General features: G+C 40.6%; 1 protein-coding gene across 2 annotated transcripts; it reads right to left on the reverse strand.

Moving 5' to 3' along the window:
- Nucleotides 1–2,243: 2,243 nt before the first annotated feature.
- On the reverse strand, nucleotides 2,244–18,904 carry fam107b (family with sequence similarity 107 member B). Of its 2 annotated transcripts, none has more exons than XM_026999533.2 (4): nucleotides 18,746–18,904; nucleotides 6,799–6,976; nucleotides 3,399–3,555; nucleotides 2,244–3,314 (listed from the first exon to the last, which is right to left on the reverse strand). In XM_026999533.2, the coding sequence occupies exons 2-4, from the start codon at nucleotides 6,924–6,926 to the stop codon at nucleotides 3,195–3,197; spliced, it is 405 nt and encodes a 134-aa protein (XP_026855334.1). In that variant the 5' UTR covers nucleotides 6,927–6,976; nucleotides 18,746–18,904; the 3' UTR covers nucleotides 2,244–3,194. The 2 variants fall into 2 exon arrangements, with proteins under 2 accessions (XP_026855334.1, XP_026855333.2); XM_026999532.2 differs by lacking the exon at nucleotides 18,746–18,904 and adding an exon at nucleotides 7,545–8,503.
- Between the last annotated feature and the right edge of the window lie 2,627 nt (nucleotides 18,905–21,531).

Below are 21,531 nucleotides of genomic sequence, written 5' to 3' on the forward strand. Positions count from 1 at the left end.
TTTTTGAAGTGTTGAGTTTTCACATTCCGAATAACAGATGAGAAAAATTATTTGGCGCTCTGATGCTTATTTTCTCACAGGCGATTCCCAAATAAACACGTTTGGGCCAACGGTGAGTGAAATACATTACACATGGTCCCTAAGCAGTGCTACCACAGTCACTAATCACATGATATGGGTATAGAGTTGATTAGATAAAATATTAATTTATGTAAAATAAAACAAACTTGTATACCTATGATCTGTAATAATCAACCAACACGGTTCGGTTAAATTTTGTGTAAATCTTTGTGCTCATGCCTAGTGATAAACTGTTATTCACTACTCCCTGCACAATTTTAAGTATCTTTCGAACTGAATATTTTCACTTCCTGTCGTTTGGAAACTCCCTTAAAATGTAGGGATTCACTTGCGTAGTGAATTTTCCAGGTAGCGATTACGGCGATTGGAATGTATATTGAGTTTTCTGAGGCTTTTATCTGAGTACATTTTCCAATTACTTTAATTGAAACCAATGATAATCCGCATGTCTCACATATTGATATTCACTTTTCACAAAAGTGGCTCCAATTTCTGCAATGGATATTGTAGACTTCCGCTGATTTCACATGAAATGATCATTAAGTGCCTCTCGTCAGATTAGTCTTAACTGTGTAATCGTATTTTTGCTTTGAATTATGTGACGATGCAAACATTACATCTGTCTGAAGTAGTGGGGTAAAAACCTGAATAGTTTATCACTTTCTCTGCACTGTAGAAAAGGAGGATGCATCACTGGTAAATGTGCATTGTCAGTCTGAATATGTGTAGCTATTACTAAGGACACTGACGTTTATGTCCTAATAATACTCATGTTTTTGTCTGTTGCACTCACATCAATTCAAAAGGATCTGATATTAAAAAGACTGATATTAATGTCTATTAGAAGTATATTTAAAGTGCATTAACAAGAAGCTTAATTTACAGGGCCTGAATGACATTTAATTTGTGACCATAGAATGTAATGTACAGTCTATGTTTGAAACACATTATTTAAATGGAACCAGTGTTCTGGAAACTTATCTTATCCAGTGCCACACAGTAGAATCTCTCAAGTATCAGTTGGATTGCTTTCCATTTTTTTTCAATATAATCTGGTATATTGTGCTGAAGGAAATTTCAGCACAAAACTATACCTAGTTGCAGAGCTGGGTAGTGTCTGATTTCCAGGATGGCAGAATTATTATACATCCTATGCTCCCTGAACAGATCATTTAATCTCTATGCAAAATTATATTTTACCTCTGATGGTTTCCATGCCCTCTTATGAAGAACCAGACAAGGTGAAGTTACTGAAATAGGACAAAATTACATTGCAGTTTAACACTGCTTTCATAATACTTTCAAAAAGAAGATGGAATAATATTTTCTGAAAGTGTCCAAGTTTCCTTTGGTTTGTTTTCAAATGGACTCCACCTTCTTGATAGAACTTGACAGTTTTACTGAAATAGTGTTTAAGAGCTCTCAGGTCTAAATTATCTTTGGAGAGGACATTTAAAGTAAACGTAGGTGCTTAGCTTCGCCACCTCTGCAAAACAGAGGTGTCAAAGTCTAATTTACACAACCAAACTATTTCACATTAACATGAATCAACGACCAAGTATTACAATTGGAATAACTACAGATATGCAGTATGACAAAACGCAGGACTTTAAAATACTCCAACTTTCTGTGCAGCATTGATACTAAAAAGGATTTGATATTTTTTTTATTTGATTTTTTTTTTGCAAGATAATCCTGTGATTTAAATGTTTGTTCAGAATTTCAATTCTAGAACTCTTTCATGTGACTTGTCAACAGGGTAATTTGTGTCCACATAAATAATAAACATTTACAATATTTCAGCATTATGTATTCCTGTATTTAAGACCAAATTCAATCTTGAAAAGTCTGCAGGTGGTGGTGGACTCTGGCATCTTATTTTAATATTGCACTTTTGTATTTTACTCAATTTGAAATTTTTTGCTTGTTCTTTTTAGATAACATTTGTGATCGTTTTTCTGATATTTTCATTAAAATCCATAGCTACTTTACATTTCTTTGTAAAGTACTTTAAATTGCCTTGTATATTAATTTTGCTACATATGTAAACTTTTGTTGTGCTTTCAGTCTTTAATATTTCCACAGTAAATCAATAAATGATAGAATACTGCCTCCTAAAAATACACTGTCCACTGAGATTGATGAGAAATAAACAAATCAAATAACATGACAAAATAATATTTATTTCCAATTTAAAGGGGTTTCCAATTTAAAGGGAAAATGAGTGGTTAGCCTACATATAACAGTCCTCAACACTGAACTAACAAACAGGTGTGGTTTTCTACAGCTTCCTGATTGCTCTGAACGACTACTATTCTGGTATGGAGAACAAATTGCCTTCATGTAGCATTCTATAACGCATTTAACTAAAATGTTTTCATAAGGATTTTATCCATAAAAAACAATGACAACAATAACAATACACACAAAAATATTAACAAACACATCAAACTAGATCTATTATTGCTTAAAATATGTAGCTCAAAGGGAGGGCACAAATAAACCAAACAAAAGAAAAAGCAAGCTCTGTACATTATACATCCAAACTTTGATTCAATGTGATTTTTTTTCATTTTTCAAAATCATCCAAAAAAAGAAAGATATGGAGACCTTGAGAGACCTTCTCTCTGTCCCAAAGCAAAATAAAAGCTCATTATGTTGGCTTACAAGAGTCCATCCAGTGTCCCATAAAAACAAACAAACAAACAAACAAAAAAAAAAAACGAGTGGTTCTTCCAAAAACAACAACAAAAAAAGACAGAAAGAGAAACACATGGAAAGACTCTGTGTAGGCTCAATATAGGCTCTGTGCAGTCTCTTTGTAAGCTCTATGTAGGCTCTGTTTGTCCTGCCATGCAAGTTCACTAAAGCCATTGAGCAACGGAGACGCTGGGCCTTCGTGCCTGTGAGTGCAACTCCCTTCATTGGCTGTCGATGTTCAGGGAAAAGGTTTAAGTGAATACTGGTCATGTAAGCAAGCAATAGGAACCATTCATAGTCACTTGTTTCACAGGAGCGCAAGGAGTAGGAACACCAGTGGATGTCCACAAACTGCAGTCCAGGTTCCATGTAATCATGTGCCATGGACGCCCTCAAAAGCCCCCACAAGGTGTCTAGGTGGGACGCTCCTGCTCGTCCACTTCCAATTTGGTTCTTCTTAGATTGCTTTTCATTTTAACAAATTCAGGGGTGTTCTCCTGCTCCTCTTCAATCTTATGCTGCTCAAGTTCCAGCTAAAGATAAAGAAAAATGCAAATCAATGCACATGCCTACTATGTTTCACACTATATTCCACATGTACAAGCATCTGTGTGTACCTGCTCAAGTTTCTGCTGTCTCTTCATGAGCTCAATCTCTAGATCTGATCGTTTCTGGTGAGCTTCCTGCTCCTCTTTCTGAGCCTTCAGCACCTGCTCTCTCTTCCTCTTCTCCATCACCTTTTGGAGCTCTGGCTTGTTCTGTGGAGACAGTCCCCTATGGGCCAGAAACAAGCAAAGAAAAACATCAGATGTGAAACATGCTCCAAAGACATTGTATTAGGCTACACAATTCCAAAAAAAAAACCACAATCCAACAACTCCAACAAATTATGAATCCTCTGTGCGTCACCATGTTAACCCTGTCCCAACAATACCGTTTCAGTTTGCAATTTTGATCAGGGCACACACTGAGTAATGGAGCAAATATTAATCCTCAAAGTTATGCAATATCGAGACCATTCCTTTTATAAAGGTCATTTGTCCCACAGCCAGTAATCTCTTTGCCTGTTTGGGAAAGAGAGACTAAGGTCTTCAACTATGAAACATTTACTTTCAAAGTTTACAGAGCTTTTTGGTGAGCTGACAGCTTCACTATTTCTTTTCAATTTTATTGAACTGTGAAACAGCAGGCTTGTCTCTGTGAACTGGAGACCACAGCGAGCTAAAGAAACACGGCTGATTCTGACAGACGTGAAAGAGCCTTGAACTCAGCCTTCTCTACACAGGAGTTGATGGTATTAGTGATCTTTTGTGTAACAGCCAGTAACCCATTTTTAAATATTTTGGATATGGCAATGTATGTAAAAAGAAGAACCAGAAACTAATATATTTAAAAAGGAAGGTAAGAACTATGAAGCATTTGAAATGCATTGTCTCCATGCTTGGTCTGATCTTAGGAAGCCCTCATGGAAATAGAATCACAGAATCTGGCTTTGAAACGATGCTCTGCTAAAACTGAGGAGGTGGGGAAAGCAGGGCAGAAATCAAACAGTGTTTGTTTGGTTACATAGTGTGGATCTGCAGTGGAACTAGAGTTGTGCAGTGGTAGATCAGTGGTTAAGGTATCAGTCTTGTAAATCGGTTGACGGTTCAAGCCCCACCGCTGTAAAGTTACCACTGTTGGACCCCTGAGCAAGGCCCTTAACGCTAAATTGCTCAAAATTGTACTCAGCGATGATTGTAAAGTTGCTTTGGATAAAAACGTCTGGTAAATGTAGGGAGACGCACATTTCCAGCCTGGACCAAGTTCATATACAACAGATAATATACTGATATGCAATATATAAACTGCAGGATATTGTACATTAAATGCAAATATGAAGAGAGAAATTATCAGAACAACCCAGCAAAGAGGATCTATTGTGCTACACTAGATCTCCTGGTACCTGATTTAAGAGTCTCCAAATGCCTTTTGCGTTGTCCAATAAAATATCCTCGTTTTCCTGTTGCATTTCCAAATCCTCCACAGAACTGACTATAACTGACGTAACTATATCAGTATTAGACAATATTTCATCATGATATGAAGTTTTTAATTTATGACAGAAATGCAGACTATCAGGCATTTTAAAAAGAGCCCAGCAGCTTTATGAGTGCAATGGCCTGCACAGCTGCAAAGGCGGCGTCACTGTGGCTGCGTAGCCACGTCATGCAGCCCCTGCTTATGCAAGAGTGCAGACAGAAAGAACACAGCCACAGTCATGGTCTCCTACACATCAACTCATCTCCTCTAAGCACGCAAATCAGAGAGTTGGACCACTATACAAGGCAATGATGGAACACACACACACACACACACACACACACACACACACTTTATTTAATAAAACATGTGCAGTTCACCTCAAAGGACTGACCCCATAGTCTGACCCTAACAACACATCCCTCTCCATATGGTTGGACCCTAACCCAACATGTTAGGCTTTTAAATACCTTCATACCAGGTATGCAGTACGTGACACTATTTGTGTTAAAGAAAACAATATTTAAATACAGTGCTGCTGGTGACAGAAGACTTCTGTCATAGACCATAGATTTAGCAAACCTTGCTGGAGGATCCGATGACACTGCCGCATTAGATATCAACACATCAGAACAAAGATGATGTGGTTGGTGGCAGCAGTCAAATAAAATCATGTGGCCAATAAACCGCTTTTGTAGTTGGAAGAGGTGATCTCAAGATAAAGGTATATTTGGTAATATTTTCATGATTCCCCATCTAGTGCTATTTAAAAGCTGCATTTCATTTTGAACACCAAAAATGATTATTATTATTTATGAAAGTAATTATGAGGTTTACCTTTTTGTATAAACATTCCGTTCATACGAGATGAAGAATCAAATTGCTTTGTAGTCCTCAAATTAACCAGTTTATGCTCCATAGAGCAGGTTCCCCACATAGAGGTGACAATGTTTATGTTTTCAACAGTTTTAGTATTGAATGTCAGACATCCAGGTCAATAGGTGTCAGTAAAATTGCTGTTTCACAATATGAATCACTGTAAAAATGACTGATTTGCTACGAGACCTATAGCACAAAAATGACTAATTTGAAAGAAATTGCAGTAGCCATTATGGGATCATCTGAGAGAAAACAGGTTACCGGCGTGGAAGGTATTTCTAGGGAAACGCAAAGATGGCTCCTTGGTGAGTCTAAACGATCACCCTTTGTTTCAACACCACCACTACATGTTGCACAAAACACACAATGTATCTGCATAATGCAGCATAATCCTGATCCAGCACAGCACCCTTTATGGTTACTACTGCCTTCTTTCCTGCCCAGAAATCAGAACAGAAAAAAAATCTGCTGGGAAACTCCAGAATTCTTAGTTCTCTTCAGGTGGATTTTATAGACAAACTGAGCCACCTGAAGCTTGAAGGCTGGTGCACATCACAGCGCTGTACTGCTGTGGAGAGCACACCATCTCCTTATTCTAAAGTATAAAATAAACATTAAGGTTTGATTGTAGATGCTCAGTAAACAGTGCAGGGGGCAGTGGTAGGTGGTTATGGTATTTGGCTCATAATCAAAAGGTTGCCAGTTCAAGTTGCCACTGTTGGGCCCCTGAGCAAGACCCTCAACTCTCAATTGCTCAAGTTGTATTCAGTCATAAATTAAGTTGCTTTGGATAAAAGTGTCAGCTAAAGACCACAAATGTAAACAACGAGTGTTGAGGTTTATTATATTAACCAACCCCACCCTGTTATAAAGGGCACCACTGCCATAACCCAACGTCAGCAACACAACACTGATACTGGCTGGAGGAATGAGGAAGCTATGAGAATAAACAATAGGGAATGTCGTGGAAATAGAGATGAGCGAGTGAGGGCTGGTCTGTAGTAGCCCTAAAGCAATGGTTATAGTTAAACATAACAAAAATGAAAAGCTTTAAATGAGAACTAATTAGAAGGAGAGGAGGTGTGGTGGAGAGGCTTGCGATGTCTGGAGCGTCACCTCTTCTGATTCATAAGGAGCTCTCGGTGTAGATCTTGATGGTTCCTGGATGTCTTTACTGGGTTGATGAGTTTCTTGGGCTTAATGAGCTCATCACAGTCGCCGTCCATGTAGTCTGGTTCTGCCATAACGCTCTGCACACAAGACAACCCTTCCGCCAACTCCGACTGCTCCAGGCCTGACAGAGAGGGAGACGTCCAGAATAAAACCATTCTACATAAACATTTCACATGAAGACATCAGTGCAATATCATTTTTAAAACATAAAATTAACATATGCACGTACAGAGTGTGGCAAACGACAATTACTGAGAAGGAAAAACTGCGTAGTCAGTGTTCTCTCTTTTAAGAGAGACAACACTCATATCACCAATACATGACATTAAAAGTATTTTCATTAACAAAATAACTATGCAAACATTGCAGGTCAGAATTGAGTGAGCTTGTGGAACGATACTAAGAAGGAAAACAAAACTGGCACAAGCATGTTCTGGATCCGAGTCGAAGAGGAAACTGCCCGTCTTATCTCTTATTTTATTTTCCATATAAATCACAGCCTGCTTGTATGTGACAGTTATTTCTCGTGGAGACTGTTAAAACTATGAAAACCATTAGCTGAGCAGTGAAAAACACTGAAATGGTGAAAAGCAATCAACGTCAGATCTGGCACACTTGCATGTTCACAAAGCCGGAAAATCATCCGTTAAAACCAGAGAATCCCACGTAAATCATTTTAAAGCCCTTACCTTGTAGAAAAGGAAACACTGCGTATCTAAACACGGTGGCCATCGCGGCTTCTAATTTAAAGTGAGCAGAAGTTTCGGCCAGGATGAAGAGACCAGCTAGGAGAGACAAAGCCTACACGAAATATTTCCCACTACTGTGAACCTCCTCAGCGTAATATCACTTATCACATAACCGCCCACCTCAGCCTAGACACGCCGACAATCCTTTAATAACTGCGACACGCATGAAACGTACAACGTAATGAAACAGCACGCCATACTTTCCTCTCGCTAAGATAAACGACTGCGCGAAGCAAACATTTTCAATAAGAGTGATGATAAGGCTACTGCACAATAGCCTATAACCCACACTGGATGTCTATTCTGAAAACACCACATAGTCTTTGGTTTAATATGACCTGTTGAACAAAACACGTATAATTAGTTTCGTTTTTTATATACAAGCAGATATAGTTATGTGTATGTTACGCGAGATACCAGATCGTGGCGAGCGGTAAATGTATTTGTTCGGTAAAGAGACGTAACGTCACATTTTATTCACTAGAGGTCGCCACGAAACATTAACATCATAATCCTCAAAAAAGAAGAGGGCTGCAATGAGACAACAAATACAATTTGATAACCAAGGTGTAAGCGAATTTTAGAGTGAGGTGTATGAATATGCGGGAATTATCCAAAACATATCAGAGCCATTACACAAAAGCCATTGCAGAAGCCGCTGAACCGTTGGACTCCGTTTTTCCAACACATTCATTTTTACAAAACTTTTTAAAAACAAAAATAGATGTTCTGAATAACCTAAATGAAACACGACATTATCCTGATTTATTCAGTAACACCACCTGCCTTATAACCAGGTAGTAGCTTGAGATTTCTTCTGTTCAATTTGAAATACATTTCACACCAGCTTTGTTTCTTTGCTCACAAACACATACATATTGACACTCACGCTTTGCAACCCCACCCTCTATCCACACACACACACACACACACACACTCTACCCCATACCCTCCCTTAGGCTAGTTACTTGCATCTTAAAAGTAGGCCAGAACTTAAATCTCACACAAGCACAAACAAACCTTGGAGCCTACTATCTAAGGTACTTCTTTATGAGGACCTGTGGACATGAGTGTGTGAGTCTGTGTAAAGAGATTTTAGAGAACAGGCCAGGGAAACCATAAACAACGATAGGTTCACAAACACGCACCACTTCCGTAGTTATCTGACCACTTCATGGCTATAGTGTACATTGATCATAACACAGGTGTGCTTCAGATTAATTTCCATCATCGATACATGGCTCAGGTATATGTGAGAATCATGTATATAATAGGCTTAGGTATATGTAAGAGGATTTGTATTTTATGTCCCTTAAGTATCAGTGGCCAAGCCAGAGCTGTATATCATAGACAACTTCCTCCACACAGTGAGAAAGACTACAGGTCCCGATAACGGGAACAGGGCAGCAGAATCTGAATTGGTCCTGAGAACTCTGTGTTCCCAGAGCTGTTTCACCCAGGAGGAAAAGGACACATGAGGTGCAATACCAGTGGAGAAGATGGAGAGGAGGTGGAAAAGACATGGAGGGTGGAGAAGACATGGGGGAGGAGGGCTGTCTGTTTCCTAGGTACTTGGGAACACCACAGACAGGCAGAGTGATGGAGGAGTTGAAGGAGCACCTAGCAATCTATTACACCATCTGACCCTCCACCTTTCTCTGTGGGCCCTTCTCCACCCACTAGAAGAGCATGTTAGTCCAGCCACTCTCTATTAAAGTCCCTTCACTGCCATCATACGTCTGATACTCTCATTCCTGATTCACACACACGTCCCATTTGCATTTGGAGAGAAATCATATTAATTTCCATCAGACAGAATTTTACAATCCACAAAGTCAAAAGCTTCCCATGGAAAGAACAACAGTAACAAAGCAAGAGAAAATTTCCCCCTGGGGGTAAGATTTCAGATCTTACTATCTTCTAAAGGCTATTTGACAGTAGGGCAAAATCAATTCTGCCAAATTAAGTAAGCAGTCAAGTTCAAAATAAAGCAATCTGACCTGTTTCAGGTGGATTCCTTATAATGAAACCTACATTTCAAAGGCAGACCATGAGAACTCTTTAGAAAAACCTCCATTTTCCAGCACGCCCGCACGCCCACACGCCCGCCCACACGCCCGCCCACACACACCATCTGTGGCAGTTTAGTCCACCTGGACATTCCCCCTTATATTGTTTCTGGTCCAGTAGAGGAGAGCTCTAATTTAGGGGTACGTGTTTGAAGTAGGTCAGAAAGACAGAGGACTGCACCTCAGGATCTCACTGACAACACTGTAGTGAATAAAAGGAATGACTAAAATAATACAACCTACATTAATGGAACTATAGACTGACAACAAGCAGTCATGCCACACTGTTCAGTCAGCACATTGTCATAGTCTCTTTGAGCTCTCCTTCACTACAGCATTAAATGGCATCAGAACCACAGGAAGCACTGTTTTGAAGATGTGGAATGTATATCGATATCACATTTTGACCACAGTGACACAATCCATTTGTCCAGATCCTTTTGAGCAAAAATCTGTAGTTTTGGACTCCTCTGTGTTAAAGTGGCAATCTTGCCAAGAGCATTGTCTTCTACCAGAATGTACTTCACAAGTTTATAATATGAAAGTAAGAACCTGCAGCAGTGAAAAATAAAACATTACGATGATCGTTTTTTTCTTTGTTTATGGATAAGCAATGGTAACCTTGTCCTGACAGTTCTGCCACTGTATGTCAAAAACATAGATGTGACATGCCTAGGATAATGTCACAGTTCATTTTGATTTCATACCGTAATGTCCTAATTTTCTGTCACAATTCACTGTGATGTAATATCGAAGTTCACTGTGATGTCACATTGTAACATCACTGTTTACTGAAAGAGCATCACCTCAAAAGAGTCAGTAAATCTGTAAATCAGATCAGTTTAGCTAACATAGCTTAGTAGGAAAGAATTTCTGTAAATAGCATCAGTGTGCTGGAGTGGGATCAGGTCTGCTCTCATCCTGCAGTGTGCTTATGCATCTGGGAGAAAGAATACATTTATGACTGTTCTTGACAAAAGAAAAGTGTGTTCGTTAATACATATCAGAGTATTTTATAACATGTTAATTTTAAAATATCAAAGTTTTTTGTAATGTTACAAAATATTACATATTTTAATACAATCCTTTCAAGAGTGTGGCTCCTTGAAATACAGTGGCAAATGCATTCATTGCAAATGGTCACTGGGGTCTTGATTAGAACTGTGGCAATTAACACTTTATGGTGCAGCAACATCTGATTTCTTCAGCAAAAGAAAAACAAGAGAAGAAGCAGTTAAACCGAGGCAGGAGTGAGACACAACTGGAGTTAGTTAAGGCACAGTAGCAGTTAGACAGTTGAAGTTAGACACAGTAGCAGGTAGTTGAGATGCTGTAGCAGTTAAGACATGTGCTATGCTGCTGGTGCTGCACTGCTGATACAATGGCGTGTTGCAACGTGCACTACTATGGGGACATATATAAATAACAGAATGAAATACGGAAGGAAAGACAGTAACACTGAACTGTCGCTATTTTGTGGTTAACAGTTGCTCCAGAAGTGTGTAGTGGTCGGCGGGGGGTGGGGGCGGTGATCTGCACATGAAAATGGGCAAACACCATAGTAGAAAAGGTCAGCATAGCAGAGTGTGATTCAGTGTGCTGTGGTCTGTCCATACAAAAAGGTAAAGAAAAACGTGTATCAAAAGGAAAATCCCATTTCACTGGCATTTAAAACAAGCTCAAAGATGTTCTTTTTCATTTAAAGGAGAGATGCTGACAGACAGCATGTTCTCATCACTGAAAATGTCCTCAGACACATTTTTCCATGCAAACATAAGCTCAAAAAGACAAGATATGAAACGTTCACTCATTTTCACAAGCAGACCTTATCAGGTGTGTGATGTGCTAACAATAACCGCGATATAGCTGCTTCCTGTTGCAAAAAAATACAAAAGTCAGCCACCACCAATGCCTCAACCAACGCCTCCATCTCTGAACAGAACCTCACGTACTTCAGCAATGTCTGCATACCAGGGGAACAACGTGGTGAAGTAAAAGGCACTTCCTATCTATGTTCACGAACCCTACAAACACTGATGACTTAGGAAATTCTGATGTGTGTGTGTGTGCGCGCGCGCGCGTGCATGTGTGTTTGTGTGTTTGTGCGTGAAGCATGTCTGCGCCCTGTGTGACTCATTCAGGCTGACTAAAACACTAGTTTGTCACAGTTACAGAATGTGATAAACCTGCAGGCTTTTTCTGTTGTGTTTCTACAGGCACATAAGACAAAATAATACACAAACCCGAAGAAACCTCGACCCTCCGACCTCAATGACTACCGCCCTGTCGCCCTCACATCAGTCGTGATGAAGTGCTTTGAAAAGCTAGTCAGAGACTTCATCACATCTTCACTGCCAGCCTCCACGGACCCACTGCAGTTTGCATACCGCCACAACCGCTCCACTGACGATGCGATTGCACATCTGCTCCACACTACACTGAGTCACCTGGACGAAGGGAGGGGAAATTATGTTAAAATGCTATTTGTCGACTACAGTTCAGCATTTAACACTATCATTCCCTCGCTACTCACTACTAAGTTGGGAGATCTAGGACTGCATACATCCCTGTGCGACTGGATCTCCAACTTCCTAACAGACAGACCACAATCAGTACGGGTGGGCAACTGCGCCTCATCCACCCTCACCCTCAGCACTGGAGCTCCTCAGGGTTGTGTCCTAAGCCCCCTGCTCTACTCACTGTACACCTACGAGTGCACAGCCACTTCCAGCTCTAACATCATTGTCAAGTTTGCTGACGACACCGTTGTCGTGGGCCTGATCTCGGACAACGACGAGAGGGCCTACCTGGAGGAGATTAAACACCTGGAAAACTGGTGCCAGGAAAATAATCTCCTCCTAAACGTCAGTAAGACAAAGGAGCTGATCATGGATTGCAGCAAGAAGCAGGAGCGGCACTACCAACCTGTGAGGATCAGTGGAACCACAGTGGAGAGAGTAGATAGTTTCAGGTACCTTGGTGTTCACATCTCGCAGGACCTGTCCTGGTCCCGCCATACCAGCTCCCTGGCAAAGAAGGCTCGTCAGCGTCTTTACCACCTCAGACGCCTAAGGGACTTCAGACTGCCCTCCAAGGTACTGCGGAACTTCTACACCTGCACTATCGAGAGCATCCTCACGGGGAACATCACAGTCTGGTTTGGAAATAGCACCAAGCAGGACAGACAAGCACTCCAAAGGGTAGTGCGTTCAGCAGAGCGCATCACTCACTCGGAACTTCCTGACCTGCAGACCACCTACTACAAGCGGTGCCAAACCAAGGCCAGGAAAATTGTGAAGGACCCCACCCATCCCAACAATAGACTCTTCTCTCTGTTGAGGTCAGGGAGGGGCTTCCGCTCCCTGAAGGCCAAGACAGAGAGGCTGAAGAGGAGCTTCTTCCCACAGGCCATTCGGGCCCTGAATCAGGGAAACTGATAAACTGTGGGGACCACCACCACCACCACGTAACATGACTGTATATCTGTACATCTGTATATATAGATTTAGATTTATACTCAATTAACCTGTTACAACAACTGTAGATATGGTACTATACAATGGATCTGTACATTCTGTAGATTGTGTACATATATACTCAACCATATACATTGTACATTGTGTATATAATCATAATATACATATATTGTACATACATTGTTAATATATTTTTGTACATACATAGAATATATATATTTATCTGTATATATATTTTTTTCTCTATGCACCCCTGGTTCTCTTCCTCAGTTTGGACAGAGCACTCTCCACCATTTCACTGCGTGTTGTACTGTGTATGACTATGTATGTGACAAATAAACCAAACTTGAACTTGAAACTTGAAACCTCCATATATACCCACACACACACAAACATACACATGTATTTGGATATGTATTTCATACTTGCAGTTATGCCTTTGGTAACAAAATACAGCTCAGTATTTTATGCAATGAGTGATGTGTGTGTTTTATAATGCAGTACACGTTTGTCACTCTATATCACTACACACACTGTGGCTGTTTGGGACACCCCTGTTTATATGGGTTCAGAGCTCTGTTGCAGGTCAGCGGTCAGAGGACATGCCACCTGTTCAAGGAAGGTCATGTGTGTGCTTGTGCAAGAGAGGGTGTGTGTAGCAGCTGTGTGCCATGGAACAAAGGCTGCAGTATAGCAATGCTATATGCTCTTAATATGTGGCCAGCACCTGTTACATCACAAGTGAAGTATAAGGGACTTTAACAAGGTGTGTGTGTGTGTGTGTGTGTGTGTGTGTGTGTGTGTGTGTGTGTAAGAGAGAGAGAGATAGGTGCTACAGAGTGTGGGGATTAGGATCCCCTTTTTGTTTATTGTAATAATAAATCCCTAAATTGTGTAGTTTGTTTATTGCTATTATTAAAAGTGATTCGAATCACGTCACTGCACTATAAGACCCATGCTGCGTCACCATGAGATCTGAGATGCACACGGTCAAAGAGAGACGAGTCTCACTCATGCCCTCATAAGCACACCTTCGCTCCTGCCTCTCACTGGCTCTGTGTCACAGTAAAGGAGATTAGTTGGCATCAGCAGCACAGCATGTTCACAGCCACTGCCATTATCCAGATAGTGTGAATAAGCCATGAGAGACTACTGACCTGCAATGACCACTACCACCACCACCACTAGACACACACACACACACACACACACACACACACACTTTCATGGCCCTGCTTGTAATTTCCTTATGTCTTTATTTAGATTAATTTAGAATCTGACAATAAGCAAGAGGTTGTGAAGGGCAGGTTTACTCTGTCGCACACACAATTTGTGTTTCCTCACTGAGTGTTACTGGATTGAATCAAACTTCTTTTAGTTATTTCTGCATAAGCGTTCCTGTGTGGGCGCTCCCTGGCTTTCTGGAGTATAAAGAAATGAGGGAAAAGAGACTGAATGACAGAATGGTGTGGTGAAGGAGGGGAGGGGAGGGTTGGAGGGGGACACGGCCATGCCTCTTTGTTCAATATCAGCTTCCTGACTGGCAAAAAAAGAGAAAAAAAAATCAATGGGAGTAGTAGAGATTTAGGCTGCCATTGGTCTGGTGACAGATTTACAGACAGCTGTCCATGACAGAATTACTCTATGGCTCACACACACACTCACACACACACTCACACACACACTCACACACACACACTCACACACACACTCACACACACACTCACACACACACACCTATTCCTCAACAGTTTATTAGAGCATGAAGGCATGTAAAATCTAGACATCTTGTATGGATAAAGAAGTGCAAAATAACATATTACTCATTTTCCACTAGCTGTTTTACTTAAATTCAATTATTAAATTATTTTCTCCAGCTATGCAAATCAGATTATCTGACTCAGAGAGTACATAAGCTTTCCATCCCATCTCCCATGGACACAGTACAGTTTACATTAGTCCGTATAAAATGTCCTACACCTTCGGCAGAAATCAAGTATTCCAGTCGTCAACTGATGACCCATCTGACCAAACAACACATCCACCATCACCCCTCAGCTCCACCCCCTTGTTCCATTCCCAGCTTCACCACTCGCCTGTACTCCACCATAACTCCACCCCCACCCCTAGCTGCACTGCCTGTGCTTTTCTCAGATGCCTGGCAGCACTGGTCGGGCAGCGTGGCACTGTGAGCCACAGGCGGCACTTCTTTGTTCAGGGAAGAACAAAAACAACAGTGCTACACCTTTGTTTAAGACAGTGCTGCTCCTTTAACACACTGCTACACCTTTAACACGCTGCTACACCTTTGTTTAAGACAGTGCTGCTCCTTTAAGACACTGCTACTCCTTTGTTTAAGATAGTGCTACGCCTTTAACACACTGCTACACCTTTAACATGCTGCTACACCTTTGTTTAAGACAGTGTTACAGTGCTTTGTTTAAAATGGTGTTACAGTTTTATTTAAAACAGTGCTCCACATTTGTTTAACACACTGCTACAGTGCAACACTGCTTGTTTGAAACAGTACAATCAGCTCAGTGTACACTGGACTAAAATTCTCAATTTCATTGTTTTCCAATCATTAAACTCACTCATCACAGTATAATTTTTATATTATGAAAGTAGGTTTTTATTTTCAATTGGGGGCATCATCTTCCACCCAGATATTTTTCCGATACTTGCAAAGACACGTCCATTAAATCCTTAAAATAATCTCTGGTGTTGTTTTGATCATGTGAATGTCGGTATAGTGACCTGACACAGTCGGACAGTTAATGCCTGTATGTGTGTGTTTGTGTAACTGCAAGACTCCAGGCTAAGGCGCTTTACGTTGTCATTCCAAAATACACTAAGTGTGATTAATTGACATCTTACCTCATCCTTTGTATGCATGTGTGTGTAGCTTGGCATGTTTCTGCTACATGAAGGACAGAGAGGAACATTTCAGATCTGATACGTTTTCATAAACCAATTACCATCCACATGAGTACCTATCCACACCCCCTTCTCACAATATTATCCAATAAAAGCACCGGAGGTGATGGAACAAAACAACTCAGCATGACTGTCATCAAGTCCCTGGATGATGATGTCACAATAGAAAGCCATGGCAACAGGAAACAAAGAACAAACACGTGTCTTATGCTGTATGATTTCAGAACAACAACAGAGCGTTTCTACCAGGCTTCACTGCCTAACTGTAAACACAGTTTACAGATCAGTTAATCATTAACACAGAGTGAGAAAAAAAGAGCAAAGCATGAGGACAGAATGAATATAAGCCAACAGAGGAAGCAGGAAACAAACACAAGCTCCACTACAGAGAGAACACACACACACACACAACTACAGGGAACAACAGTGTATGGCACATACACATACAATGCACAAATCCATACCCTCAAAGACATAAAACTAATACAAAAGTTTAATAACACATAAATATGTTTTGGGAAGTCATTTCTTCTTCTCTGGAATCAAGATAAGCACAATAAGCACTGTAAGCACAGGCATACCTATACCTACACCTACCCACACAAAAACATGCCATGTACACAAAAAGTCATCTGCAGCCTGGTAGCCTATTGACTCATGCAGCAGTTTGTGCAGTGGGGCGCCGAAGAATAAAGCCAAGACTTTAGAGATGAGAAGTCAGACGTCAGAAGTGTTCAACTGCACAACCAGTTACGCCAAACTGCATCTTTTCACACAGTCCACCTGATTTGAGTCACTGCATCTGCCGCTCTTTATGAAAATCAACTAAACGAAAATTTAGGACGCACATTAAATGATCACTCCAGCACGCTACGTCTTCACATGCAGGGTACATACAGACCTCAGTGACAGTCACAGCGCTCATAAGACTCATAAGAGTCATCTAAGACTCACAAGGAACCTCCTCATTTCACAAACTAATACTAATATACAAATAAGACTTAGTCCATTGCAAGCAACTGTCAAAGACAAAAAGCAGAAGGCATTGGGACGAATCAACATGCTAGTGATTAAAAGTTTGCACAACATCTGAAGAAGATCTAGGCCTGATGGAATGCCTGTCATATACAGATACACACATGTACAGTACAATGAAATGCTTCTTTCCGCATATCCCAGCATCTTTGGAAGCTGGGGTCATGTCAGGTTTTTACACGTGTCAGTCGTTTTTGCATCCTATGTGCCAAGATGTGAAGGATAAAAAAAGTAGTGAGATGAATATTGGCATAACTGTGTTCTCGTTTAGAGGTCAAGACTCAAACACATGGAGACCAGTATCCACTACCCAACTGTCCCACACGGATCCGGCTCTCCCAGAACAACATCACATCATCTTTTGGAAAAGGAAATGAGTTCTCTCTCTCAATCGTGTGCTCACTTTCTTTTTTTCTTATTGTTCTCCCTCATAAACACACAGAAAGACAAAGAAAAAGAGAAAGAAACAAGGGGACACAGGAGACAGGAAAGAGTTCCACAGCATTGGAGGGGGTGGGGGAACTGGTTCAAAGATCAAAAAACAGATGTAAGGCGTTTGACAAAATACTCTCCAAACAGCAAACACATGTGGTCAGATTCTGCCTCATCTTACTTTCTTCTCGAATGGAGAACTCACTCTGGTATGCTACACTCTCGCTCAGTCACTTGAACTCTACTGGCAAAATGTTACCATCTCATGTCCTTTTGAGAGCTATGCTGTACTCAGATGCTTGGCAGTGGAATGTTTTTTAAGATCTGTGATTTTCCTGCACTGTTTTTTAAAGTACATCAAGCCAATATTACACTTTTTTTTGTTTTACCTTTCTACAGTACGCTGTTACTTTACACTGTTACTTTATTGCCAGGCTCCAATAGTAGACAGGTAGTCTACATTTTATACTTTGGCAATTAATGAAGCCTAAATATCAGAGAGCTATTTGTAGACAAATGGAAAGACAACTCACACACATGCATGCTCACATAGTTGTCAGGTTGTCAAGCACTGCAACAGACATAATACAACTTGACAAATTCCATGTTGTTGAAGTCACTGCATCTAGCGCTGCATCTCTGGGTCTACTGAGCTAAACTGAACTTTAAACATCTCAGTTCGGCAGATACTCCCTCATAGTATGCAAATCTGGCTAATCTGTCATTTAGGCCTAAACACGTCTGTGAGTATTACATCAGATTAAAGGGTAACCGCGACCCAACTGATTTTGGAGCGTTCTGAACATAATTCCGAATATTTCAATAATTTAATTATTTGCATTATAAAAAAAAAAAGACCAGTCAAAAGCTTGGAATACTCATGTCCACGACAGTGTAACAACTGCAGGTTAACATCAATAACATAACTTAAAGTAGAAATACTGACTTTCATGGACCGTTTTGTTTGCATTGCTCTAGTTACAACAATACTCTTCGAACAAAAGACTGGGTTGTTGTTTTACTTGTTACTGTCCGAGCAAAAACGGGAGAGTGATGTAATATTTTGAAATAAAACGCCACCGTGGGACGTGTGAGCGATCTTCAGCAACAACAGAGGTCCCGCACGCGGTGCCCAAGATAATAGATGCGCTTTCGACATACGCCTCTCATAAAAAAACGACTTAATACTCACCTCAAAATTACTTTAAAGGACACTTCTCCGACAAACTATTTCAAACGGATCGTACGAGAAGACGCTGGAAACACATTAGCCGATTTTTTCTATCACTTCTCCGTTAAGGTGTGTCTGCAAATCTCTCCTGGAAACAGTTCAATAGTAGACAAGACCGATAGAAAATGTAAATTAATACTCGGGGGCGTGGCCAATATGAACGAACGTTTGACTCACACACAAGACTCCGCCCATCTCTTTCATGCGTTTACATGGCAGGGAGACCCCCGACATTGGACTGGGCGGAAACGGTGGGAGGGGCGTGCGTGGCTCCGGCTCACACAAAGCAGGAGACAGCCTTACATCCCACGATCCATGGATCTGTGTCTCGTTATTGTGTTTTCCAGCTTTTACAACGCTTGTCGTGATTTTAGGATAATTATCGTTTCTGTGCTGCTGCAGATTTAGCATCACTGCACGCATGTGCATGTATGTGAAGGGTGGGCGCATAGATGGGAATGTGTCGGGTTGTAAGGCACTGTAAGAGTGTCGCGACATTTTCGGTACATACGGCTAGTATCAGTGAGACTCTGGCGGTCTCCGTTGAGTGCGCGTGACGCGAATGGAGACCAAGCTGCGCGGAGAATATAGATGTGTCATGCACTTAGCTAAAGGCAGGCTTTCCAGTAAGTGACGTATTGAGCTGAGGGGAGAGAGAGAGAGAGAGAGAGAGAGAGAGAGAGAGAGAGAGAGAGAGAGAGAGAGAGAGAGAGAGAGAGAGAGAGAGAGAGAGAGAGAGAGAGAGAGAGAGAGAGAGAGAATTGCTCTAGTGAGAAAAAGGAAGGATGCAACAAGTTCAACAAGTTTGTTTTACAGCTGCGCTATTATAGAGTCGCGTGTGGAAAAAGAAGCAATGACGAAGACTTCTTGGATTTTCTCTCTCCACACATACACATACACAAACACTCTCTCTCTCTCTCTCTCTCTCTCTCTCTCTCTAGCTCTCTCTCTCTCTCTCATTATGGCCTGCATTCCACAGTCCCATCTCATGTGTGCAGTACTGTAGCAAGCAAGAGCACTATAAAGTTCTATGACTACTGAAGGGTGAGTCATAGCTATGAGAAATCTAAAGGCTACCCTGAAGTTCAGCCCCAGCCCAACATTCAGGAAACAGATGTGGCCTGTATATGGGGACAGAGGAGGGTCTAACGTTCAGAGCTGACGAGAATCGGACGGAATCGGACAATCCCCAGAGATCCTGTTAATACTAAAGAATCCCAATGATGAAAAATTCAAGGCAAAAACTCGATTGAATTTCCTGTCAATGGAATCTCTATTTACAGTTATTTATTTTGTGTTAAATTACAAGTTCTATTTGGATAAGGGTTTTCTATCCATAAAATCTTTCTTCCCTTTACAAGTAACATTATCCATGACAGTACTGTTCTAGACTCAACTGTTGTAGTCAACTGTTGCATGATGCACAAGCACAGTCCGTGTGAAGAGATGACCGTGTCTGTAAGAATCTGTGTTAAGTGTCTGTAACAGATGTGCTCCTCAAGAATAGTCTGACAACCTAAAATAGAAGAACCAAAGGCAAATCCACATACTAAAGAATGAGCCTACAGAAACTGCTATGATAACATGATCTTGCAGTTATGACATGTGGCATCCGAAATCACAGCCACCACAACTTTGCATTAGGTTAATTGATGTCCTATGTCAGCCCAGCTCCAGCTGGAAACTGAGTTTTGCTTGCCTGCTGTATGAGGGGGCCCTGGGTTCCAAATAACTACTACAAAATTGTTTTCCTATCTAACAGGAAATGACAGTTATCTGAAACCATGGTGATGGTTTTGACTTCCCTTTTGTGGTGCTCACTGTTTGTTTGTTTTTTATTACTGACATGAAACCCAATGTTAGATAATATTATAGTAACATACTGAATAATATATAAAACTAGATTAGATTAGACAACTAGATTATATTAGATAGATTGGATTATATTGTGTGTCCATTCAGGATTTTACATGCAGCTTCCTTTAAGTTTGTAGTGTTTTTTGCCCAATCTGAGTAGGCTGAGCAAACTGAGTATCTCCACTGAGCAGCACTTCATTCATGGCCTCATGGTAACCTTCACTGAGACCTTTTAATTACCCCTCTACAAATATTGTAAGCAAACTGTCAAAACTGATTTTAGAGGACTGGATATCATAAATAATTGTCCATAAATACAATTCCCCAGTGCAACGTTCTTCTGTTGGATTTAAGACCCACTTTAGCAGACAGTGTATCTAACCGGAAAACAGACCCAACCATGGTGAAGGCACTGTAGAAGTTCAACCGGCCTCTGGGTTCACTCTTCAGGAATCAGAATGCATCTGCACAGAAATAATACATAACTTGATCCTGAAATCTTTTACCCAAAGTGACATTTACATTTGACAGACACCTTTATCCAGTGTGACAGTAAATGTGCTACCAGGGAACTGAACCCATGATCTTAGCTTTACCATCAATACATGCTACCTGTGCCACTAGGTGCACTACAAATTGCTAGCAAAAGGAACTTGTAAAAGGTACACTGCATATTAAGGATTACAAAATAGATGGACAAGGAATTTTTAGATTTATTTAAATTCTATTTTAGAGGATACTTGTATATTTTAATCTTTTTTTTCTCTTTTAACTTAACATTTTTAGTTTTTCTTTTGTTACAATTCCATCTAACTATACCAAAACCAAAACACTAATAGTTAAAGTATAAGTATACTAATACTAATTATAGTTAAAGAAACATGTATATC

Source organism: Electrophorus electricus, chromosome 4, assembly GCF_013358815.1.
Source record: "Electrophorus electricus isolate fEleEle1 chromosome 4, fEleEle1.pri, whole genome shotgun sequence".
NCBI lineage: Eukaryota > Metazoa > Chordata > Actinopteri > Gymnotiformes > Gymnotidae > Electrophorus > Electrophorus electricus.